Genomic DNA, 27,621 nt, shown 5'->3' with positions numbered 1-27,621 from the left:
CAACGCCATGAGACTAGATATCAATTACAGGAAAAGATCTTTAAAAAATACAAACACATGGAGGCTAAACAATACACTACTTAATAATGAAGGGATCACTGAAGAAATCAAAGAGGAAATAAAAAAATACCTAGAAACAAATGACAATGGAGACACAACGACCCAAAACCTATGGGATGCAGCAAAAGCAGTTCTAAGGGGGAAGTTTATAGCAATACAAGCCCACCTTAAGAAGCAGGAAACATCTCGAATAAACAACCTAACCTTGCACCTCAAGCAATTAGAGAAAGAAGAACAAAAAAACCCCAAAGCTAGCAGAAGGAAAGAAATCATAAAAATCAGATCAGAAATAAATGAAAAAGAAATGAAGGAAACAATAGCAAAGATCAATAAAACTAAAAGCTGGTTCTTTGAGAAGATAAACAAAATAGATAAACCACTAGCCAGACTCATCAAGAAAAAAAGGGGGAAAAAAAAAAAAAAAAAAGAAAAAAGGGAGAAGACTCAAATCAATAGAATTAGAAATGAAAAAGGAGAAGTAACAACTGACACTGCAGAAATAAAAAAAATCATGAGAGATTACTACAAGGAACTCTATGCCAATAAAATGGACAATCTGGAAGAAATGGACAAATTCTTAGAAATGCACAACCTGCCAAGACTGAATCAGGAAGAAATAGAAAATATGAACAGACCAATCACAAGCACTGAAATTGAAACTGTGATTAAAAACCTTCCAACAAACAAAAGCCCAGGACCAGATGGCTTCACAGGTGAATTCTATCAAACGTTTAGAGAAGAGCTAACACCTATCCTTCTCAAACTCTTCCAAAATATAGCAGAGGGAGGAACACTCCCAAATTCCTTCTACGAAGCCACCATCACCTTGATACCAAAACCAGACAAGGATGTCACAAAGAAAGAAAACTACAGGCCAATATCACTGATGAACATAGATGCAAAAATCCTCAACAAAATACTAGCAAACAGAATCCAACAGCACATTAAAAGGATCATACACCATGATCAAGTGGGGTTTATTCCAGGAATGCAAGGATTCTTCAATATACGCAAATCTATCAATGTGATAAACCATATTAACAAATTGAAGGAGAAAAACCATATGATCATCTCAATAGATGCAGAGAAAGCTTTCGACAAAATTCAACACCCATTTATGATAAAAACCCTCCAGAAAGTAGGCATAGAGGGAACTTTCCTAAACATAATAAAAGCCATATATGACAAGCCCACAGCAAACATCATCCTCAATGGTGAAAAACTGAAAGCATTTCCACTAAGATCAGGAACAAGACAAGGTTTCCCACTCTCACCACTCTTATTCAACATAGTTTTGGAAGTTTTAGCCACAGCAATCAGAGAAGAAAAGGAAATAAAAGGAATCCAAATCGGAAAAGAAGAAGTAAAGCTGTCACTGTTTGCAGATGACATGATACTATACATAGAGAATCCTAAAGATGCTACCAGAAAACTACTAGAGCTAATCAATGAATTTGGTAAAGTAGCAGGATACAAAATTAATGCACAGAAATCTCTGGCATTCCTATATACTAATGATGAAAAATCTGAAAGTGAAATCAAGAAAACACTCCCATTTACCATTGCAACAAAAAGAATAAAATATCTAGGAATAAACCTACCTAAGGATACGAAAGACCTGTATGCAGAAAATTATAAGACACTGATGAAAGAAATTAAAGATGATACAAACAGATGGAGAGATATACCATGTTCTTGGATGGGAAGAATCAACATTGTGAAAATGACTCTACTACCCAAAGCAATCTACAGATTCAATGCAATCCCTATCAAACTACCACTGGCATTTTTCACAGAACTAGAACAAAAAATTTCGCAATTTGTATGGAAACACAAAAGACCCCGAATAGCCAAAGCAATTTTGAGAACGAAAAAAGGAGCTGGAGGAATAAGGCTCCCTGACTTCAGACTATATTACAAAGCAACAGTAATCAAGACAGTATGGTACTGGCACAAAAACAGAAAGATAGATCAGTGGAACAGGATAGAAAGCCCAGAGACAAACCCACGCACATATGGACACCTTATCTTTGATAAAGGAGGCAGGAATGTACAGTGGAGAAAGGACAGCCTCTTCAATAAATGGTGCTGGGAAAACTGGACAGGTACATGTAAAAGTATGAGATTAGATCACTCCCTAACACCATACACAAAAATAAGCTCAAAATGGATTAAAGACCTAAATGTAAGGCCAGAAACTATCAAACTCTTAGAAGAAAACATAGGAAGAACACTCTATGACATAAATCACAGCAAGATCCTTTCTGACCCACCTCCTAGAGTAATGGAAATAAAAACAAAAATAAACAAATGGGACCTAATGAAACTTCAAAGCTTTTGCACAGCAAAGGAAACCATAACCAAGACCAAAAGACAACCCTCAGAATGGGAGAAAACATTTGCAAATGAAGCAACTGACAAAGGATTAATCTCCAAAATTTACAAGCAGCTCATGCAGCTCAATAACAAAAAAACAAACAACCCCATCCAAAAATGGGCAGAAGACCTAAATAGACATTTCTCCAAAGAAGATATACAGAATGCCAACAAACACATGAAAGAATGCTCAACATCATTAATCATTAGAGAAATGCAAATCAAAACTACAATGAGATATCATCTCACACCAGTCAGAATGGCCATCATCAAAAAATCTAGAAACAATAAATGCTGGAGAGGGTGTGGAGAAAAGGGGACCCTCTTGCACTGCTGGTGGGAATGTGAATTGGTTCAGCCACTGTGGAGAACAGTATGGAGGTTCCTTAAAAAACTACAGATAGAATTACCATATGACCCAGCAATCCCACTACTTGGCATATACCCTGAGAAAACCAAAATTCAAAAAGAGTCATGTACCAAAATGTTCATTGCAGCTCTATTTACAATAGCCAGGACATGGAAACAACCTAAGCGCCCATCATCGGATGAATGGATAAAGAAGATGTGGCACATATACACAATGGAATATTACTCAGCCTTAAAAAGAAATGAAATTGAGCTATTTGTAATGAGATGGATAGACCTAGAGTCTGTCATACAGAGTGAAGTAAGTCAGAAAGAAAAAGACAAATACCGTATGCTAACACATATATATGGAATTTAAGGGAAAACAATGTCATGAAGAACCTAGGGGTAAGATAGGAATAAAGACGCAGACCTACTGGAGAACGGACTTGAGGGTATGGGGAGGGGGAGGGGTGAGTTTTGATAGGGCGAGAGAGAGTCATGGACATATACACACTAACAAACGTAGTAAGGTAGATAGCTGGGGGGAAGCAGCCGCAAGGCACAGGGATATTAGCTCGGTGCTTTGTGACAGCCTGGAAGGGTGGGATGGGGAGAGTGGGAGGGAGGGAGACGCAAGAGGGAAGACATATGGGAACATATGTATATGTATAGCTGATTCACTTTGTTATAAAGCAGAAACTAACACACCATTGTAAAGCAATTATACCCCAATAAAGATGTTTAAAAAAATTAAAAAATAAAAAAATAAATAACCAAGAGATCACTGAAGAAATCATAGAGGAAATCAAATCATACCTAGAGACAAATGACAATGAAAACACAACGACCCAAAAGCTATGGGATGCAGCACAAGCAGGTCTAAGAGGGAAGTTTAGAGCAACACAATCCTACCTCAAGAAACAAAAAAAATCTCAAATAAGCAATCTAAGCTTACACCTAAAGGAACTAGAGAAAGAACAACAAACAAAACCCAAAGTTAGTAGAAGGAAAGAAACCATAAAGATCAGAGCAGAAATAAATGCAATGGAAAAAAAGAAAACAATAGCAAAGATCAATAAAACTAAAAGCTAGTTCTCTGAGAAGATAAACAGGATTGATAAACCTTTAGCCAGACTCATCAAGAAAAAGAGGGAGAGGACTCAAATCAATAAAATTAGAAATGAAAAAGAAGTTACAATGGACACCACAGAAATACAAAGCATCATAAGAGACTACTATAAGCAACCCTATGCCAATAAAATGGCCAACCTGGAAGAAATGGACAAATTCTTAGAAAAGCATAACCTTCCGAGACTGAACCAGGAAGAAAGAGAAAATATAAACAGACCAATCACAAGTAATGAAATTGAAACTGTGATTAAAAATCTTCCAACAAACAAAAATCCAGGACCAAATGGCTTCACAGGTGAATTCTATCAAACATTTAGAGGAGATCTAACATCTATCCTTCTCAAATCTTCCAAAATATAGCAGAGGGAGAACACTCCCAAACTCATTCTACAAGGCCACCATCACCCTGATACCCAAACCAGACAAAGATACTACAAAAAAAGAAAATTACAGACTGATGAACATAGATGCAAAAATCCTCAACAAAATACTAACAGAATCCAACAACACATTAAAAGGATCATACACCATGATCAAGTGGGATTTATCCCAGGGATGCAAGGATTCTTCAATATATGCAAATCAATGCGATACACCATATTAACAAACTGAAGGAAAAAAACGTATGATCATCTCAATAGACGCAGAAAAAGCTTTTGACAAAATTCAACACCCATTTATGATAAAAACTCTCCAGAAAGTGGGCAGAGAGGGAACCTACCTCAACATAATAAAGGCCATCTATGACAAACCCACAGCAAACATCATTCTCAATGGTGAAAAACTGAAAGCATTTCCTCTAAGATCAGGAACAAAACAAGGATGTCCACTCTCACCACTTTTATTCAACATAGTTTTGGAAGTCCTAGCCACAGCAATCAGAAAAGAAAAAGAAATAAAAGGAATCAAATTGGAAAAGAAGTAAAACTGTCACTCTTTACAGATGACATGATACTATACGTGGAGAATCCTAAAGATGCCACCAGACAACTACTAGAGCTAATCAATGAATTTGGTAAAGTTGCAGGATACAAAATTAATGCACAGAAATCTCTTGCATTCCTATACACTAACAATGAAAGATCAGAAAGAGAAATTATGGAAACAATATCATTTACCATTGCAATGAAAAGAATAAAATACCTAGGAATAAACCTACCTAAGGAGGTAAAAGACCTGTACTCAGAAAACTATAAGACACTGATGAAAGAAATCAAAGATGACACAAACAGATGGAGAGATATACCATGTTCTTGGATTGGAAGAATCAATACTGTGAAAATGACTATACTACCCAAAGCAATCTACAGAGTCAATGCAATTCCTACCAAATTACCAATGGCATTTTTTACAGAAATAGAACAAAAAAATCTTAAAATTTGTATGGAGATACAAAAGACCCTGAATAGCCAAAGCTAGCTTGAGGGAAAAAAATGGAGCTGGAGGAATCACACTCCCTGACTTCAGACTATATCACAAAGCTACAGTAATCAAGACAATATGGTAGGGGCTTCCCTGGTGGCAAGGTGGTTAAGAATCTGCCTGCCAATGTAAGGGACACGGGTTTGAGTCTGGCCCAGGAAGATCTCACATACCGCAGAGCAACGAAGCCCATGCGCCACAACTACTGAGCCTGAGCTCGAGAGCCCACAAGCCACAACTACTGAGCCCACGTGCCACAACTACTGAAACCTGCACGCCTAGAGCCCGTGTCTGCAACAAGAGAAGCCACGACAATGAGAAGCCCGCACACAGTAACGAAGAGTAGCCCTGGCTCACCGCAACTAGAGAAAGCCCGTGCACAGCAATGGAGACCCAACACAGCCAAAAATTAAAAATAAAATAAAATAAAGACAATATGGTATTAGCATAGAAACAGAATATAGATCAGTGGAACAGGATAGAAAGCCCAGAGATAAACCCATGCACCTATGGTCAACTAATCTACGACAAAGGAGGCATGGATATATAATAGAGAAAAGACAGCCTCTTCAATAAGTGGTGCTGGGAAAACTGGACAGCTACATGTAAAAGAATGAAATTAGAACACTCCCTAACACGATACACAAAAAATAAACTCAAAATGGATTAAAGACCTAAATTTAAGACCAGACACTATAAAACTGTTAGAGGAAAACACAGGAAGAGGACTTGAAATAAATCACAGCAAGATCTTTTTTTATCCACCTCCTAGAGTAATGGAAATAAAAACAAAAATCAAGAAATGGGATCTAATGAAACGTCAAAGCTTTTGCACAGCAAAGGAAACTATAAACAAGACAGAAAGACAACCCTCAGAATGGGAGAAAATATTTGCAAACAAATCAATGGACAAAGTATTAATCTCCAAACTATATAAACAGCTCATGCAGCTCAGTATTAAAAAGAACAAACAACACAATCAAAAAATGGGCAGAAGACCTAAATAGACATTTCTCCAAAGAAGACATACAGATGCCCAAGAGGCACATGAAAAGCTGCTCAACATTACTAATTATTAGAGAAATGCAAATCAAAACTACAATGAGTTATCACCTCACACCAGTTAGAATGGGCATCATCAGAAAATCCACAAACAACAAACGCTGGAGAGGGTGTGGAGAAAAGGGAACCTTCTCGCACTGTTGGTGGGAATGTAAATTGATACAGCCACTATAGAGAACAGCATGGATGATCCTTAAAAAATTAAAAATAGAATTACCATATGACCCAGCAATCCCACTACTGGGCAGACAGCCAGAGGAAACTGTAATTCAAAAAGACACACGCACCACAATGCTCACTGCAGCACTATGTACAATAGCCAGGTCATGGAAGCAACCTAAATGCCCATGAACAGGCGAATGGATAAAGAAGATGTGGTACATATATACAATGGAATATTACTCAGCCATAAAAAGGAACGAAATTGGGTCATTTGTCGAGACGTGGATGGACCTGGAGACTGTCATACAGAGTGAAGTAAGTCAGAAAGAGAAAAACAAGTATCGTATATTAATGCATATATGTGGAATCTAGAAAAATGGTGCAGATGAACTGGTTTGCATGGCAGAAATAGAGACACAGATGAAGAGAACAAACGTATGGACACCAAGGTGAGGGAAACGGAGGTGGGGGGCAGGGGTGGGGGGCAGGGTGGTGGTGGTATGAAATGGGAGATTGGGATTGACATATATACACTAATATGTATAAAAGAGATAACTAATAAGAACCTGCTGTATAAAAATAAAATAAAATTTAAAATAAATAAACAAACAAACAATATATCACAGATATTCTTTCAGGTCAGTATATTCAGATTCTCCCCATTCCTCTCTTAATGCCTGCAGTGTATTCCATAGTAAGGATGTATCATAACGTATTTAAATACTCTCCTTTTGTTAAATATTTAGGTCATCTGCATTTTGCTTGCTCTTTTAATAATACTGCAATGAAGCTCTGAGAGTGCAAACTGATGCACTGGTGAGAAATACTTCTACAGATCAGATTCTTAGAAATTATGTATTGTATCAAAGTACATATGTATTATAAATATTTATAAGTGCCACCAAATTGCTCTGCAACAACGTAAAGTTAAATGAAAAATGTCAACAGTGGTTGATTTCTAAGCTTATGGTCTTATCTGAGTTAATCAACCTGGTGATGAATCAAAAAACCTGAGTCATAATTGTAGCTCACACAGCAATGTATCACAGCAGGAAAAGACAACAGAGAGATATGAGTTACCCTGGCTGTGGAACCTGCCTTTTTTAAACTGTTGAGCCTTAGGTTCCTATTTTTTAATTCAATGAATATGTATTGAATACTCAGTGTCTGGCTCTGTTCGAGGCAATGCAGCTACATTAGTGAGTAAAAGAGACCAAAGAAACCCAAAGAACAACAAAAAAACACAACAAAATCCTTACCCTTACCAGTACACATTCTAGTGGGAGAGACATACAATAAGGAATATGCATAATAAATAAGTAAATTAAACAGTATGTTAGAAAATAAGTGCTACAGGGAAAAAATAGATAAAGGTAAAAAAACTGTGTGTGGGGGGGGTGGGTTGCATTTTTAAGGTGGTCAGGCCAGGCCTCACTGAAAATGACAACTGGGCAAAGCTGTGAAAGAAAGAGTGAACCAGAAGTTTATCTGGAGGGACTGTTGCAGTCCCAACCCTACCCACAAAAAGTAGCTACAAAGGCTGAAGCAGGAATGTACCTGTCCTATTCAAAAACCAGAAAGGATTCAGCTGAAGAAGAATGAGCAGGAGGGAAGAGTAGTAGGAAATGAGCTCAGAGAGGTCAGAGGTGGTGGCAGGGTAACGGCAGGTAAACACTATAGGGTGCTGTAAGCCACTGAAAGAACTTTTTCTGATGGAATGCAGAGCCTCTGCGTTATTCAAAATAGTCGAAAGTGGAAGCAACCCAAGTGGATAAATGAATAAACAAAATGTGGCATATACATACAATGGAATATTATTATTCAGCCTTAAAAGGAATGAAATTCTGGTACACACCACAACGTGAATGAACCTGAAGACACGATGCTAAGTGAGATATGCCAGACACAAAAGGACAGATGTTATGATTCCATTCACATGAGGTACCCAGACTAGGCAAATTCAGTGAGACAGAAAGTAGAACAGAGGTTACCAGGGACTAAGGGGTGGGGAGAAACGAGTTACTGTTTAATGGGTACAGAGTTTCTCTTTGCTGTGATGAAAAAGTTCTGAAGATAGAGGTGATGGTTGCACAACACACTAAATGTACTTAATGCCACTGAACTGTATACTTCAAAATAGTTAAAATGGTAAATTTTATGTTGTATATTAGAAAATGAGCTATTCTGAATGACTTTTCCAGACATTTGTCTTTTTTTCTGAGAAATTATTTCGAAGAGTTATTTTGATGGACTTCTTCTAAATACATATTTCTTTTTCCTATAAAATTGAATATAGTGAATATTCCTAGTAATACATTATATATAATAATTGTACTCTACTATAAAAGTGTTTCCCCTAGGAGCACCTTAAAGTTCAGAGAACGATTAATTAAATGGTTCCCTAGCACTCTGATTTACTTAGGTAATGTTAGCCATATGTACTGTTCTCTGCACCTAACTGCTTACTGTGGCTTTCACTGATATCCAATACCCCTCCACATTACTTGGTGCAACACGCCAGGAAACCTCAAAACCAAGTTTGTAATGATGTGTATAAATAGTAACTAGAGTTACTGAAATCCTTAGGTACTCTTCTATGCACAAATGTCTTAGACTCAGCATTAACTTTTCTTTACTCCGTGGCTTTTGATAATGTTGGACAAAACTTCCAATTATGACATCAGCCATGGTAAGCCAGTGATAATTTTTCCAAATTAAAGATTTGTAAAAACATGTATTTTTTTTTCTGGGTTGAATTAAGACTAAAAGCCAAGGGTTCCTTTCACTGAAAACCAGTTATTAAGTTCTTAATAACACTCTATTTTTAAATTTTTTAAATATAAATTTATTTTATTTATTTATTTTTGGTTACGTTGGGTCTTCATTGCTGCGCACAGGCTTTCTTTAGTTGTGGTGAGCGGGGGCTACTCTTTGTTGCAGTGTGCTTCTCATTGTGGTGGCTTCTCTTGCTGCAGAGCATAGGCTCTAGGGACAGGCTTCAGTAGCTGTGGAGCACGGGCTTAGCTGCTCCACGGCATGTGGGATCTTCCTGGACCAGGGCTGGAACCAGTGTCCCCTGCACTGGCAGGCGGATTCTTAACCACTGAACCACAAGGGAAGTCCCAACAACACTCTATTATTGAGGATCCTGGATTGCTTTACTGGGGCAACGAATGCTTTGAACCACCATATCTTTACCAATAAAAATATTCCCCCAGAAATATCACTTCTTGATAAATCCTACTTCCTATAAATTTACTATAATAAAACATCAAAATATTCTACACATAAATATGATTTAAATAAAAGAGAGATTACATGAAAGTATGCTGTTTACGAAGATTTACTTAGGCTTCTTTAAACATTAAAATATGCTCACTTACTGAAAAGGTAAAAATTTTAGTAAGTTACAAAGTACTATTTTAATGCCCACATTATAACCTACAAGTAGTTATTTCTTAGGGTTTCTCCAGTCTATATAAATAGGCCATTGCTGAGGGAGCTTATAAAGGAATAAGATATAAAATCTCCTATCTCAAAGAAGCTTACATTATTTGATTATTAGGTAACCCAAAAGGCACACTGATCATAAAGTAGGACACATTAATTTGTGATGGCCAAGTCTCAGTTTTATCATGCCTCTTTGCAGGAAAAAGGAATCTTTATTTTCAAGTAAGCCAGATGGATAGAAAACAATCAGATGTTACAAAGAAGTAATGGATGTTTGTTGAATTAAAAAACAAAATAAAACAATGTTAAAAAAAATGATAGAAAGACAAAATAAATGAGAAAAAGCCAAGTCTAACTTAGAATACCCTAAGTCAGAAAGAGACAGAAGAGGAATTTGTAACAGTGGACCAAAAGTACAGAAGTCAAAGAAACAGCTCCAAGTGGAGGAGAAAACAATACAAGAATCACAGAATAGACAACAGTGATATGGAACATGGTCACAGAGTAAAAAAACTTAAACAAGCAGGGGTGTAACTGATAACTAAAATAAAACTTTCCAAAGTGAAACCAAAATAAGAGCAAAAAACTTAGGTCCTTTCTGAGACTAAAACTGAAGTTATCAGGACTGGCCAGAAGTATACTAAAATTCAAACATAAAGGCTTTAAAGGGAAGGGCGGCTTTGGACTAAGATGAAAGGGACAGCATCAGTGTGGTAACACTATGACAAAGTGAGCATATCACAGACCATAATCATGATCTATTTATTCCACGTGGCTGTACACACAGATCCCAAATCTCTCCTCACTAGGCTCAAACCATGTGTGCATCTGTATTGTTGGCGTATTCTATGTCTGTGTAAAGACACAAGTGAGGGAAAGTAGGAGAAAGGGCTACGAGGATTCTTCAATGGAGAAATCTCATGGCCCTTTTTACTCTTGGGTAGTGACAATAAAAGGGCTACTGGAAATCTATCAAAGATGGAGTTTTGAGCTCTGTTTTATTCCTGAAATCAAGCCCTGTAGGTGGCCACCTACTTTGCCAAGGGAGCAAAGCAGCACCTAGAGCTGTAGCTCTGACTGCAGCACCTGGAGCTAAATGAGAAAACACTTCTGTAATACTTGTGCCATTAAATATTTACCAAATATATTCACATTTTCTGTACTTCCCTTTTTGTTTCCTGGCTTTAAAATAAACATGACAATATATAACACTCATTGTAGAATAAGTCCAAAGTACTTTGCATAACCAACACTTTTCATTTTTACAGTTCCTTAAAAAGAAAGTGGAGACGTACATAATAAATATACATGACTAAGAGTAGAAAAACTGAAGACTTACCTATAATTATAACACTTTGAAAACAAATCCAGTAATTATACTCCTTATTTTATAAACTATCAGACAACATTCCTTCAATAACAGCAGTTGAAAAGAATCTCCATATACAACACAAATTAGAGAGCACCATAAACCTAAGCATGTAGAGAATTCTAGAGCTGTGCTGTCCAATACAATAGCCACTAGTCACATGGCTATTTAAGGTCAAATTCATTAAAATTAAGTAAAATCTAAAATTCAGTTCAACTGTACTAGCCATATTTCAAGAATATGGCTACTATACTGGACAATGCAGATATAGAACATTTCCATCAAGCAGAAAGTGCTATTGGACAGTGTTATTCTAGAGTAATGGTATCTGGAACTGGAGAGACAGCCCACATGATAGCCATCTGTTACTAATCTTCAAGATTTTCAGATGTGAACTATTCGTAAAGTCACAATAGACACATAACCTAAATAGTAACCCTTAGGTCTGCAGGAGTCTTATAAAATCATACAGTAACAATAATTCTCAGCTTTTGCTTTTGCTTTTTCATTTGGCCTGCCATATTCCCATTTGGTTAACAGACTATATTGATCAGCACCACAATTCACTTGGCTCGAGATGTTATGTGTCTTGGGTGAGTGGCAATCTGCAGCGCTATTGTGCTGCTCTTCCACTGTTTTCATCAGTAATATGAAAGTCTGTGTTTTGTTTTTATAGGTACAGATCCTCCTATACCATCAAAATACTACCAAATGGTAAATTATTTTAATTTAAAGAGACTAATGTTATATTTGCATGTTTAAATATTCATCTTACATCGGAGATTCCAATTATCTATATCTTCTATGGCTTTCTTCAGATGGACTTATTTGCAAAAGATTTTTGATAGTAGTATTTGAAACTTTAAAGTCCTGTCAAATAAGAAAAATAAATTTCTATTTCAAAGACTTACTTTTTATTTTTTTCTTCCAGTTTTATTGAGATATCATTGACATGCAACACTGTCTAAGTTTAAGGTGTACAGCATAATGATTTGACTTCCATACACCATGAAATGATTATCACAGTAAGTTTAGTGAACATCCATCATCTCATACAGTTACAAAATTAGAGAAATAGAAAAAGAATTTGTGTGTGTGATGAGAACTCCTAGGGTTTACTCTCTTAACAACTTTTCTATGTGACATACGGCAGTGTTTTGATATTGGTCATGTTGTACATTACATCCCTGGTACTTATTTATCTTATAACTGGAAATTTACAGTACCTTATGACTACCTTAATCGAAGGCAGTCCTCCTTTATAAAGACTTACTTTTTAAAGCAATTTTGTGGGTTCAGAAACTAAATGAAGCCTTAAAATTATGTTAAATATTCAGACAACAGTTCTTCATTTCACATTTTTGAAGATGATTTAAGCTTTTATATAACCATGTAAAAACTTACTTCAAAATTAAGGTCTCGAATCAAGATATCTCCATTTGGCGTTGCTAAAGGAACATGATCAAATCTATAGAGGAAATTAATAAAAAGAGAATAATTTTACATTAAACACTAAGCAGATGTAGCTGAAAGAGAAAGGCTACTGTGTAGTTTAACAGATATTTATGGTGCTAAAGAACCCTTTTCTGTACGTACTTTATAATGTTATCTGCATTGATGATTTCTCCAACACCAGGTATCAAGGGAATGCCTTGTGCTCCTTCAATACATTAAATGGAAAAATCAGTATTAAAGCATCATGGCATGTCAGCAAAAACTTATGTGACCTAGTGCATTCATATTTACCTTTTTCCTGTTGTGAGACCATGGTGCGTTCATATTTGCCCTGATTTAAATCCTTTAGTACTTGCATTATTTCTGTAATCCGAGCAGTAAAGCTAAAGAAAAAGAGAAGTCATAATCAAAACTCCAAAGGCTATATATTTAATTTTTATTATTTATTTATTTGAATATAATTGACATATAACATTAAGTTCATATTTTTTACTTTATACAAATCTAACTCAAGTTTCTAAACTTATCATTTAGTTTAAATGAGATAACTTAAAAGACATCTCATCAACATAAAGTATTAGTACACGTTTTATTATTATGCTTCAATAGGAGAGCAGGAACACGCGGCTAAGAAAAGAGGTCTCATAGGGTCCCACCTCAACAGATACTTCATTAATAGGCAAATCAAGAAGGTTCTCTGCCACTAGAATTTTAAGGAATTTTCTAGTAAATACTATAAAAGGACTAATGCTAGTGCATTCCTTAGGTCCAGGAAGCATGGACCCTGAGTTCCTGCTGGAGCGAGTCATAAAGCCTTGGATAAAGTTGGTTTTTCTCTCTGAGGACATCATTTATTTTAAGTATGCCAAATGCACACTGCTTCCCTGCAAACATGGAAGAATCTGGAGGATTCCTCTCTTTCTTCCTCTGAAGAGGGAAAAAAGATGGAAGTGTTCTTAATATTAGAGAGAAATCACTGTGGTGATAGAAATCAAAACTAATGACAAGAAGTTGAGGAGGAGAAGAATGATATGATGGTCGAAGAGAAAGCACTCTAACCAGAGAAGCAAACAGGATCATTCTGTGAATAACAAGCAGAAACTTCCTAAAGGAACAGAAGCATTCCATATGCTAGGAGCTGTAAAGGCATGAGAAAGTTATTAACAAGTAGGGAGAATGTCAGCATTCTCAAGAGAGAGACTCCTCATAGTAGTTTATAACTTCTTATAACTACCTTGCCGTGAAGACCTTAACTGCCAAAGGAGTAGAGAAGAAGGAACAGAGGAAACAGGCAGACTAATCACAGGCCTGGGAAAGATCCAAAGACATCTAATTTCTTCAGATGACCTGAAACTTACGGTGCTTTTTTTTTTATTATACTTTTTTTGACACCATACCAAGCCCTTTATATTAGACCCTGAAATTTTGAAATATTTAACTCCATTTGATGGTCTAAGAACAATTTTACTAGACACCCTGACCATATTTACAACTAGACCTACAGCTACCATAAGGTAACTTTTCACTTTTTTCATTAAAATCAACTTGATCCTTGTTTATCTTTTGCTGAGTTGCCAGGTATCAAAGACCTAAGGAAAAAAAAGTCTGGTAGGGGACAAAAAAGTTCAAACGAGAAAATTCTATTCACTAACTTAATTTTCTGTGAATCAAGGAAAGACTGCCCCAATTCGACATTTCCCAGCTTACTGAATACCAGTGTCCACAGAATAGACAGCTTGAGAACAACTAACCTAGTTTAAGGCTCCAAACAGCTATCTTAAGGAAACATGGAAACTTCACTATCAAAGAAAAATCTTCCTAATTTTCTATCAAAACCAGCTTGCAAGAGCAAGAAATACGGGGCTTCACTGCCCCTTATCTCAACCTCAACTGGGCACAATCATTAAGGATAACATATTTGAAAAAAATTATTCTCTGCAATTGCTCATTATTACTAATCTTACTTACCCAGCCAATCTTGTCATTTCACGGCCAGCCAAAACTATTCGACCCAGAGCTTGAGACATTCGCAAAAGCATTCTTCCACTTTGGTAGTAATCCTGACATAGAAATAAATATTAGTTTTCACTTACATCTCTAAGATTAAAACTAGCTTTTCTTTATTGTTATATTTAAAATTTCAATTGAGTATGACTACTACTACCACTTTACCTCCAGAAGTTCTGAATGTGAGCTTTTGAGATGTCGAGGATGAGACAAATCTAGGAAAGGACGACTGACAACTACGTAACCAACCACAGTGGCAAAATCTGAAACAAAACAGTTAAAAACATCAACAATACTTCACTTTTCCCACAAATTCCATTCCACTACCTCTTTTAAAGCATACTTACATTTGGCAATTATGCTATCAACGAAGCCCATAGAAAACCGAAACAAAATGAAATTATGTAGGTGCTCCACCTGGCAGAAAGCAAAAACAAAAAATATATATACTTTCTGTATATTAAAAAAATGAATCTATCATGAGGACAGAAGAAACTAAATAATTTTTGTATTCAACAAGTATTAACTGAGTGCCTGTGATGTCTGATTACATTATACATCACATTTCATTGAGCGCAATGCTGATCACAGAACAGGTGCCAAACAAATACTTCATGAAACCATTTTTATGCAAACAGAATGGAAACTACTTAAAGAATATCAATGTGGTGTCCCTTGCACGTAACAGTACAATGATACTGTATTCATAATATTGTCAGATACATACTTGTTAAAACTGATCAATAATCAAAAGAAAAAGAACAGAAAGATGAGCTAATTTAGGTGAAACACCAGCTGTCTGGAAATAGCACTCAATGCTTTGCCTTAGTTGGAAACCTCTGGTCTGTGCTTTCTCTAAGAATTATATTACACTCAATCTGAACCAAGCGCTAATGATGCTGCACAGCCCGAGTCTGTAGCTTTAATCTCAGCATGCATTATCTCAAAATTACAAGTCTAAAAATGTATTTTATTCTGCATTTTTAATGCTCTTGACTTTTCCATCTATCATATTACTCAAGGTCCTGCATGATCCGGCACTGGTCTCTATCTTAAACCTCATCTGCTTCTACTTTGCTCTTTCTCACTGAGCTCCAGAAATATTGGTTCCTCAAACATGCTTCTGCCTTAAGGCTTTCCTCCTGCTGTTCCCTCCGCCAGGATTACCGTGTTCCTAGATATTTATATTCTGTGACTAACTCCCTTAATTCATATGGGTTTCTGATAAAATGCCACCTCTTTAAGAAAGACCTTCTTGCCATCCCCTACCTAAAATAGCTAGGCAACAGCCCCCATCATACTCTACCACTTTATTCCATTTTATTTTTGGTCACAAAATTCACTACAACCTGAAATCATATATTGTAAAATATCCAGTTGTTTACTTGTTTATTGTCTCCCCCACTAAAGCATGGATTTCCTGAGTACAGGGTAGCTTGCTCTTATTATCTTCTGTAAAAGAACAATGGCTGGAACATGTATTCAATGAATGACAGATGTTACATACTGAGCTCAATGCTGGAGATACAACAATGAATAAAGCAGACAAGGTCCCTGAGCTCATGGAATTCACATACTAATGAAAGAGACAAACTAGTAAACAAACAAAATAATTATAAATCACAATGTATGCTTTTAAGGAAGCAGATCATTAAAATGGGAAAATAACTGGTGGAGGCCATCAGAGAAGACAAGGCCTCAAAAAGGTGTTAACTTTGGGGCTGAAATCTAAAGGATAAGCATGGGCAAGCCATGTGAAGAGCGAACTAGTTAACAGCAGTCCCCTAGAACATTACCTTAAATGCATTTTATCAGTGAATACTATCAAAGTTCAGTCATGTTAAATATAAAAAAGGCAAAAATTCAATTTCTGAAATAATTTAAAATAACTTCTTTAACCTTTAAAAATCACCTCAAATATGTATTTAATTTCAAAAACTTCCACTAAAATGTAAGCTCCTTAAAGGGAGGATGTGGCCCATCACACACACCACTGTTATCACACTAATCACCTGGACAAGCACAGACACCTAGATGGTGCTCCGTATCTTTTGAATGAATAATCAATACAATTAATTAAATTCAAAACTTCCAAGCAGCAAGTAAATAAAAACCAAGGTATAGTTTTCATAAGAAACAACATTTATATTCTAAATCAAGGGTCAGCAAACTATGGCCCACAGTTCAAATCCAGCCTGTCACTTATTTTTGTAAATAAAGTTTTATTAGAACATAGCCACATCCATTCATTTAAATATAGAAATATGGCTACTCTTGAGTGGCAGAGTTGAACAGTTGCAGCAGAGACCATATGGCCTGAAAAGCCTTAACTATACATGTATTATCTTGCACATTACAGAAAATGTTTGCTGAACTGTGCTCACAGTATTTCCATGAATGCTACAGGAACAAATTCTTTCTGTAATAATCACTAAATAAGACTCCTAAGTAACTGCTTTAAAAGTACAGACAATTATTTTAATAAAACCTAACTATTTTTATAGTTGGGCAGCTTAATACATTGATTTGATAGTTTTTAGGAAAACACAGTATAAAAATTCTTTATAGTTAGTTATTTAAAAAATAAATATTTTAAAGATTAAAGGTATATGTATGTATCTTGGCAAAGGCCCCCAATTTTTTTTTCCATAAACACATGAGCCTCCATACATGTTATCTTACCAGTTTTCGGAAGACTGAGTGGATTGTCTGCTTTTCTCTTTTATTTCCATTGTAAAAGGCAATTTCTTCACTATTAAAGAAAATAATTTAGCAATTAATTTTAATGTTACCTAAGCCTGAAAAATAACTGAAATACCATATTTAATGACTGAATATTTGTATATAACTGGACATTTTGTGACTATGAGCTTATTGGGTACATCTCAAGCCACTATCTGTACCTAGCTCAACTGATCAGAGCACAGGTATATGCACCTGACTGGATCACAGACGGCACTACCGACATATGTTGCATATGCCACATATAGCCTGGCTGGAAAAGATATGCTGGGTTAATTCTCAGAAATGTGGATAAAGAAATAAGAAATATAATAAGAAATAAGAAGGAAGAAGGAAATTGCCATGACATATAGGAAGGCAGGACTAGGGCAGACATTACTACAAACTGAGTACAGATCTAACCAGAAGGGAGAGGAGAAAACAACAGTTAGAAAAAAAAATAAGGTAGTGATGCCATGACATGCAGCCTTTAAAAGACAGAAAAGCAAACTAAGTCCTGCCCGCCTCACAGTGCCAGCTCCCAGGAGGCCTAGCTGAACAGTTGTTCTTATTCTCGGAACCCCAGCATAGCCTCGCAACTCCTCTTTCTTTGAGCTGATTTGAATGGGTACACAGGGGCCACAAGGATCTTAACTAGGAAAAAAGGGTCATTTTATGGATGAAAAAAGGTTACATATAGTTAACTAAATTTGCAGAAGTCATGGAGCTGGCAGGTCAAATAGCTGAAATTATAACTCGTATCTGACACTAAAGTCTAGTTTTCCACTCTATTCAGTGTAATGTAAACTCTCCCAGCAAAGTACCTCTTACAGCAGAGGAAAGTAAAGATTTACATAGGCATCTAGAAGGCACAGTTAAAACAGCTCTTAATAAACACACAATATTTCTTTAAAGTCTCTTTTTTCCCTTAAAAATGTATGTGAGTTTTATATTCTAGTCCAAAATGTACCTGTATTTTTTTCCATCATAAAAACAAGGTAGCCCCTACCTCAACCCATTCAAGTAAAATTAACTTTCCATAAACTTGCTTCGTGTTTGACCTGCCTTTCACAATTTCCCTTACACAATAATACACGGCCCCAGGGTATCAGAATCCCAGTTAAACACAATTCTATACCTATAATTTGTTTTCTTACTTCCTTTTACCTCCTCTGCATATTTAAGTCAGTGGAGAAAGATGAGGTGATAATTCTACTTCTCCTGAACATTTTAGCCTAAACCTAAAACCTGAAAGAACAGAACATCCCAGAATACTGACAACTGCCTATCCAACATTTATTCTCTGCCATGTCCTTCTTCCTAAGAGAACCCCAATTTTCTTAAAGTTCTCTATCCTTTTCTATGCATCCAAATGGTTGAGGAATGGCCTCAACTCCATCCACAGGGGAAGAGTTCCCAATGGTCTAAGCCAATCACTTTGCTGTAACTGCTTTAGTGATAATTCTGGCCAATGAGATGTGAAAGAAAGTCTGTTGTGGGGCTTCTGGCGAAGATTCCTTGCTCTCTTAAAGAGACAGCAGAAATGGTCTGTTTTTGTTTCTGGACTTTTTGCAGGGGAAGAGGGCTGGTGAGATCTAAAACTGCTTTTGCCATCTTGTGATCACAAAGAGAACTAGCCAGAGGAAAAGGGTAACATACAGAGGAGGACAGAGCCAAGAGAAGACCCAGACACCCCGATCATGCTGCGCATGAACTGCTCTATCTTTAAGAGTTTTTATGTGAAGTAGTAAATGTCTTTATTGTTGCAGCCACCTGAGTCAGGGTTTTCTGTTTCTTGCAATGGAAAGCATCCTAGCTGATACCATCTTTCATTCACTTGGCAGATCACCTCTCTACTCAACCTTCTATTCTTCTGTCTCCCTACAGCACAAAAACCCTATTTAGAACTGGTACTATTTTAGCAATCCAAGGAAATAAAGGAAGAGGGAACTGTTAAAAGAATAATTTCCTAAATAATTTTGTAATGCCAACAGGGTAGTAAATAAATATTAGGACCCTCAAGATGACTTAAGGTTGACAGATCATCAATATGCGAGAAAATGTATTGAGCACTTGCTACATATTAAAAACAGTGCTGGAAGCTTTATATATATTTCATATTTAATCCTCATGACAACCCTATATTATCTACCTAGCATAAACAAGAAAAGTGAGGCTATAAATAACTTCCCAAAACTTATATTAACTGATAAGTGGAGAAGATAGCTTTTGAAACTAGTCAGGCTGGCTCTAACGCCCAATACTTCTTCCTTCTTTGGATTTTTAAACTGTCTGGAAAATAGGTAGAGACACATGCCGTGAGACTGAATTAACTTTGAGTATTCCACATACAGTCTCAAACAAAAAACATTTGTGGATAAATTGAGACAAAATTTTCTTTGAAGAAGTAAATTTGAATTTAAATTGTTTTTTGACTTTGCTTAAAGTGAAATCAACAGAAAGTTAGTCAATAGAAGACATGAAGAGGTAAATCAGGGATACTAAACAGTTAACAAGAAACAGGGTTAGAAACGTAGAGGATTACTACTTTATAAAACCGATATCCTTCATAATGTATATTTTCAAAAGAAGTAAATACACACAGACATAATTTCCGTGTTACTAGACTTTCTGGAGTCAGCTTACAGGACTTCAATAGCTATACAAAGGAATTTTTAGTACAGCCAAATACATTTAATACATTTGTACACACCTGTTTGTGATGAGCCGAGAATTAACGTATCTATACTCTCCTTCAAGCTTTTGCTCAGTTATTGTCATCTTACCAATGGGTCTTCTAATTCGAGTTAGGAATAGCCCAGAAACAAGCAAGTAGGCCATCATGCTTGCTGGGCCCTGTTATTATTGGGAGAGAAAGATATACAAAGGTCAAGGATATAATAAATTCACTGAATGCAACACACACAATTTATTATAATTAACTCCAGTTACTCTGAGAGAAATTTACTCTTTTGACTAATTTTTTCCCTTAATTGTTTCTTTTCTGAGAAATTACACACTGGGTCTTCTTTGTTTTTACTACTCATCTACTCCTCCTCCCACAACTCTTTCCCCAGCTCTCCCAAATTTGCTCACTTAAAAACTCCTAATTGTAGTCCTCACTCTTTCTTTTACAGCACCTAAAACTCTTCTGATGGAACTCTTCTCGACACTCTTAATTCCACAACAACTCGCAAAACTTTTTTTTGCCTTCTCTTTGAATGTTAATACTCCCTGAGGTTTCCTCTTTCACTCCCTTCTCCTCCCAAATTTATACCTCTAATCCCATCACTCTTTAAGAATCCAAGATGTTATTTCCAAATACTTAACTGTACATCTGAAGCTTACTACTCTGTAGAACCTCAAGCTCAATTCCCCCAAATGAGCTCAATCTGCCTTTCCCTTCTCCTGTGTCTTGCTTCTAGCTGCCGTACTTTCTAATGTGGTAAAGTACCTCATCACGCATTGACCCTTCTAAGAGAGAAGCTTCAAGCTTGCCTTTCCAAGCTCATCGAAGGTACTTCCCTCATTCCCATATATATATCCTATGTTCTGCCATACTGAAATAACTGTTTCCTGAACGTGCCTTTCAATGAAGTTGTTCTTATGTCTGGCAAGCCTGACATGTCTAATGGAGGCCTACCCATCATCCTCAAAGCAGTGCAAATATCACCTCCAATTCTTCTGGACAATAAATACATTTCCACACTTCCATTACTGGACTTATCACTTATTACAATTGTCTGAATACCTACCCTTTCACCAGATCATAATCCCTCCTGAGTAGGAACTGTGTCTTACTCATCTTTTTATTCAGACAGTGTGTATGGAATATAGTATGTATTATTTTTAAATTCAATATGATTGATTCAATGCATTTCAACAATTACTAGAAGTATGGGCAAAAGAGATAACTAAAACATAGTTTCTACCTAAGAAATACAAAATCAGAAAATAAGAACACATGGAGATATATTTAAATATAAACATAATACTTAAGTATTATAAACATGTAATAAGTACCATCAAAATATTACAATATACCGATAAAAGGCATTAAGCCTATTCACTTGTTTACAGTAAAAACAAGTTTTAAGAATGATTAAACCTGGCTTACGGGATATCAAAAGGTTAGGAAGATAGACAAGAAAATTAAAATAAAAAACTGCTTTCCCCAATGTTTTGGAACAGAACAAAAATCACTACATAAATTATTTATTAATCAACTACAGAAAGTATATACATACACATGTACATATACACATAAAACAACCACACTATTATATGATTGTTATAAATATATAACACTAATACTACATATTAAATGACTAAAGTTAGACTTCAACGAGAATACTCAGAATATAAAGGTCAGTCTTACTATCACAAATGTCAGAGAAATACCTAATAAGGCTCATGGGATAGTCAACCATTTATATTATTATAAAATATTCTTGAAACTGTTATGGCCACTCTAAAAGTATTTAAACATTCAAATTTCATAGTAAAATAGCTATCTCCAAATTTCTTTTTAGACATAACTTTGCAACAATAAATACATGTATGTTCAATGTTTAAGCACTTCTGGTTGTTAAAGCCACAAAAATTTTCCAAGTGTCTGGCTTAAGCAAAATTAAAAAGCTAAATTAGAAAACTTTAAAAATCTCTAGTACAGCATTATTTTATAACCAGACTTTATTAGCTACACTTGTAAAAAATACATTCTTTGAGATACATAAAAATTCTTACAAACCATCCAGCTATTCACAGCACAGTACTGTAGCCATTTAAAAGACAGAACGAAAGTAAACTTACCTGAGCTCCTATTGCACTTGTTAACTTGAAGATATACAAAACTATGTCTAAAAATGGCTGTAAAATAAACATCAGAAGGTTCAGAATTAAAAAGAACTAGATTGCCTAGACTGATAGCCAATAAACATGTTAAATACAAAATGCTATTCGACATTTAACACATAATTGTCAACATGCAGAGTTCCCACTATGTATAATGTACTGTAACAGTATGCAGCTCAATGAATACATAAAAGACACAGTTCTTACTCTCAAGAAACTCAAAATGGAGACAGCCTGACCAATGTCTACTGACCATCAACTGGGAAAAGTATTTACCACTTTCCATCAACTAAGGTAGCTCTACTGTGATAATTAGCCATTACTTACTTAGCAATTTCTCAATGTAGTATAAAGACACTGAATAAAATGACCTGAGTTTTAACCCCAAATCTACTAACAGCTTTTCTGGTTTCTATATATCTTCACCTGAAAAATGAGAGACTCTTTCTGCTCTTAACGTTGTCTGATTTTATCACAACATCTATATGTTGAAATATGGTGAGTGAGCTTATGAATCTCATTTTCTGACCTAAAACTCAAGCTCCTAGAACTAAAATAATACATTAATGTACTGCTCCTCACACAGAGACAACTCAACTGACATACCAAAAGCTGTACATATTTTGAACTGTTTTTCAAGAAACCCAAACTGTGTTCATTTACTTTAAGTCCATAGCCACTCCTTTCTGACTATATTAGGATAGGTGGCTTCATTTATTAATTGGCTTGTACTAAGATGAACCTTTTCTTTCTTGTCTTACGAATTATCAAGAAGTTAGATATATTTAGACATATACTTAGATATATAAAATTCAAGTACACTTAAGTTACTGACAAAAATAATGACTCAATTTAAGTCAGAGTTCAAACAATCAGATATTTTATAAACTAAATATACTGTCGTATATAGCACCACTACAATCAATTAATTTGATAATATTTTTCTTTACTACAGCTGTGACAAGTCCTGAGCTATGGACTTACTCAAGTGCCAAGATGTAATAAAGAATACACAACAATGTCTACAGAATTACACGAAAAATATTATATACAGCACCTCCCCCCTACACACACACACACACAGAGAGAACAAACTAAAATGTGGTGATGGGTGGAGGGAAAAAAGCAGCTGAACTACTGAACAACTTGCAGCTGTCTGAGTTTCTAGAGTTTGGATCAGTAAAGACGTAAAGAGAGCTAAATAAAGAACAAGGTTTGGCATGAAGTGAAAAGGTGTCCTAGCAGTGGGCCTATCAAGAGGGATACAGATCGCTTTTCTTAGAACTGCCTATCCTCCTTCCATCCACATGGTTGAAATGGGAGCATTCTTATTCTTACAATGTGACCCAGCCCCTTGTGGTATATAGTTTTTTGTCTCAAGACTGGATATTTGGATCAATTGTGGTCAGAGGCAAGATACTATAAATGGTCCAATTTGAGACAAGCTCCGACCACAAACCAAGAGCAGTCATGTGGACTGGATGGGAAATGGGGCATCTAAGATGAAGAGTGGCGGGGGAAATGCTGGGCAGACAGTCTTATAGATGCCCTCTACATGTGCTAGCCAACGCAGGAGGTAATGGCAAAGAAGATGGCTTAATGAGAAGACCACAGCAAAAAACTGTAAGGGTGGTGAGATAAGAAGAGGAAGTAAGAGCTGACATAATCAGCAGGAAGAAAACTAGTTAAGGTCAGAGTCAAAAGTTTTGGCAATATTCTGGAAAGGGGGGAAAAACAGTAATTAGAAAAAATTAGAAATGTACTAATATCTTGTGAAAATTTTTTGACTATTACTTAAATGATCTATTAGAGATACTGAAGCAGAGAATTGGGCAAGAATATGTCCTAGCCTAGGGTTATGAATGTAGAACTAAAAATAAATTGACCATGAATTTCTAACAACTGCCAGAAGTACACAGGTCAAGAGATAAAAATCCAAGTTTCTGTCATTTTGCTGAAACCAGCCTGCAAAGTTCTTATAACATCTTTATAAGACACTAAATTCTCAGTTCTTGGCCAAAGCACCTCACACCAATAATATAAAAAATTAAGTAACTGTAGTTAAAACTATTATAATAACTTTCTTATAAAAGCATTAAATACTTATATGCTGCTGTTATGTGCATCAAATCAATTCCATATAAATTTGCTTAGATTCAAAGATAAGCAAATTAACAACAATAAAAATAGAAAAACTTACCTTACTAAGATTTGAATACAGATCAACTACACTGTTACAAAACTTTTCTACATCTTGTGTAAGCAGCTGGTCTGGATTAGCTATTCTGTTGTCCAGATTTCCCATTTTATAATACGTGAAAGTTCTAAAATAACAATAAGAAGATGACTTTAAAACAAATGATTTTAAAAACAAAAAAATTCACATTATACTATGTAGTACAAATTCATAGAAACAGAAAAATCTGGAGCTGGAAAAGACCCTAAAGATTGTCCTAATTTATTTTAAAGATGCAGATGCAAGTCTGAAGAAGGATCACTGGCCAATTAATGGAAGAGCCAGGATTAGATTCCAAATAGCTGATGTCTTTATATGCTTCTGGGTCTAAGAGTAATCCTCTTGAAAAACATATCAAATAAAAAAGAAAAACTTCTACATCTCAATATCATAAGTATTATTGTTTAAGTATTTTTAATATAAAAATAGGTTCTTACTTACTGGAGATACTCCTCATAGAGGTACTTAGTTAGTCTTACTCGGAAGCACAGTTTGAGCTCATTTAACCCAAACTTCAAGAAGTTATTAACCAGAGAAATCTAAAACAAACAAACACATATTATTGGTTTTGCTTCATTTCTACTTACTAAATTATAATTTATTTCCCTATCATTGATTTTGTCTCCAAATCCTATAAATTTTTTATAACTGATAGTACAAATTGATATAATTCAGTTCTGTTTTACTAAACATTTCCAAAGACACAAAGAGAACATGCTAAATCAAATGCAATTAGCTATATTACCCTTTACGTGGAAATTAATTTTAGAATATATTAATATTATTAATTATGAGAAGCACCTTGTTACCTTTTTAATTTTTTTTGGGGGGGGAGAGAGATATAAACAAGCCAAAGAGCAAATCTGTCACCTTTCTATCCAGTGTAAAGAACTTACTTTAAGAGTACTGACATTTATGCTTAGTATATCTTCTCTTTCCTGCTACCAGCACTACAACCCTAGACAACGGAACTCTATACCCACTGTATTTGCATTTGTTAAAAAAATTACTACAAGTTTTATACCAACTAATGCCATCTTCTAGATTATTTCTGGAGTCAACTTTACTACTCTTTTCCACCATTATATTAAAATTAATTCTTCCATAGTTCTGAGGTCACATTTATATAAAAATTTTCTCAAGGAAACACTGGTCTTCTGTTGAATCTCCATCTTTGATTGACATCAATGCTGCTTTTCTCAATTTTCTATTTTAAAAGGTCTTCCATGTATGTCTATCCTCAAGCTTTATTAAATCTGACATATGTTCTAATTAATTAAGTTCTATAATCAAGCCCCTCCCTTTTACTCCCACACATACAGTACTAAAATTCTTATCGTGCCGATAAAATAGAATAAAGGTAAGACTCAAGCTAAGAAAACTACTTATGATTTGGACCACTTAACGTTTATTTTTAGTAAATTCGGACAATAAATTCCAATTAAATTACATTACATTACATTAGTGGTTCAAGTTACTGTAACAGTTTATGGCCTACAGCAATGATTCTCACCCAGGATTTCTGCCCTCAGCTCACTGCCCCACAACCTCACCTTAGCCCCCCACAGGCCACTTGGCAATGTCTGGAGACACTGAAGACATATTTTTTTGTTGTCACAACTGGGGGAGGAGTACTATTTCCATCTAGTGGGATGTTATAAATATCTGAGAAACCCTGGCCTAATGGTCAAAGAAAAAATCATCTACACTTGTATACACCTACATATGTATGCAAAGAAACTGATCCAAACATAATTCCTTTAAATTTTTCTATCTAGTGTAAAGGTTTGCGCACTGAAAAACTCCACTATAAGTTACAAAACTAAACTTGAAAAAACTTAGTATATAAATCTTCAAAGAACTTAATAAGTAAAAATCCTAAAAGATTTCAGTAAGATGCAATTTTTTCCCTATGTAAAAATCTTTAAAGAATTAACACTTACGAGAGGCATGGCAGCGATGAAGTTGAATAAGTATTTCTTGAAATCTTTTCTGCTACGACCAATGATACCACTGCAAACCACCACATGCAATGCATTAGTTGCAAAAGAAGCAATATTTAACACTAAAAAAACCTCTCTAAATCTCTGAAGCTATTTTTGGAAATTTTCATTGAATCAAATGAATCAATAAGAAAAAAGATGCTAAAAACATTTTCTTACAAAAACGTTAACTTTTGAAATTTTGTCATTTTAAACAGCTTTCTTGGAAATCACTCTACAAACGGCAAAATTAAATAAGAATGATAGCTAGTTCTTTCCTTCGTAAAAACGGTAATTAAACAGCAGGCTTGGGCTTCCCTGGTGGCGCAGTGGTTGAGAGTCCGCCTGCCAATGCAGAGGACGCAGGTTCGTGCCCCGGTCCGGGAGGATCCCACATGCTGCGGAGCAGCTGGGCCCATGAGCCATGGCCGCTGGGCCTGCGCATCCGGAGCCTGTGCTCCGCAACGGGAGAGGCCGCAACAGTGAGAGGCCCGCGTACCGCAAAAATAAAACAAACAAACAAAAAAAAACAAAAAAAACCCAGCAGGCTTATACTTAAGCAGTCACAAAAAGGGGTTTTATATGATGAAACAATTAACAACTTTACAGACCCAGGAATGGATTACTGTGGATAAAACAAAGTACTATTTCTTTGCCTTTAAATATTTTAACATCCTGTCATTTGTATGAACTAATGGCAAGGAGACAGACTAATGACAGATGAGCAAACTCTTACTATAAAGGGCCAAGAGCAACCATTTTAAGCTTTGTGGGCCATAAGGTCTCTGTTGCAAGTACTCAATTCTGCTATTGTATAGCTAAAACAGCTAAGAATGAGATTGACTGTGGTCCTAAGAAAATTTTACCAAAAAAGATGGCAGTGGGATTTCAATGAAACCATATCTTTTATCTATTTTTAATCTATTTTAAATAGTTATCTGTTTTTAAAATATCCACTAAGAACTTATTTAAAGGGTTCCACT

At 35.6% G+C, this 27,621-nt stretch overlaps 1 protein-coding gene across 1 annotated transcript in view; it reads right to left on the bottom strand.

The window, feature by feature from the left end:
• Positions 1 to 27,621, bottom strand: part of ABCD3 (ATP binding cassette subfamily D member 3) — a 91,434-nt gene that overhangs the window by 22,069 nt on the left and 41,744 nt on the right. Inside the window, exons 5-16 of the mRNA XM_032605541.1 lie at positions 26,600 to 26,669; positions 25,098 to 25,195; positions 24,621 to 24,744; positions 22,379 to 22,435; positions 20,280 to 20,422; positions 17,528 to 17,597; positions 15,193 to 15,262; positions 15,011 to 15,108; positions 14,807 to 14,898; positions 13,130 to 13,221; positions 12,980 to 13,043; positions 12,788 to 12,851 (exon numbers count right to left, since the gene is read on the bottom strand). Coding sequence (XP_032461432.1) covers positions 12,788 to 12,851; positions 12,980 to 13,043; positions 13,130 to 13,221; positions 14,807 to 14,898; positions 15,011 to 15,108; positions 15,193 to 15,262; positions 17,528 to 17,597; positions 20,280 to 20,422; positions 22,379 to 22,435; positions 24,621 to 24,744; positions 25,098 to 25,195; positions 26,600 to 26,669 — 1,042 coding nt within the window. The remainder of the gene's footprint in view (positions 1 to 12,787; positions 12,852 to 12,979; positions 13,044 to 13,129; positions 13,222 to 14,806; positions 14,899 to 15,010; positions 15,109 to 15,192; positions 15,263 to 17,527; positions 17,598 to 20,279; positions 20,423 to 22,378; positions 22,436 to 24,620; positions 24,745 to 25,097; positions 25,196 to 26,599; positions 26,670 to 27,621) is intronic.

Source organism: Phocoena sinus, chromosome 1, assembly GCF_008692025.1.
Source record: "Phocoena sinus isolate mPhoSin1 chromosome 1, mPhoSin1.pri, whole genome shotgun sequence".
NCBI lineage: Eukaryota > Metazoa > Chordata > Mammalia > Artiodactyla > Phocoenidae > Phocoena > Phocoena sinus.
This window is presented reverse-complemented; position numbering and strand designations above follow the sequence as displayed.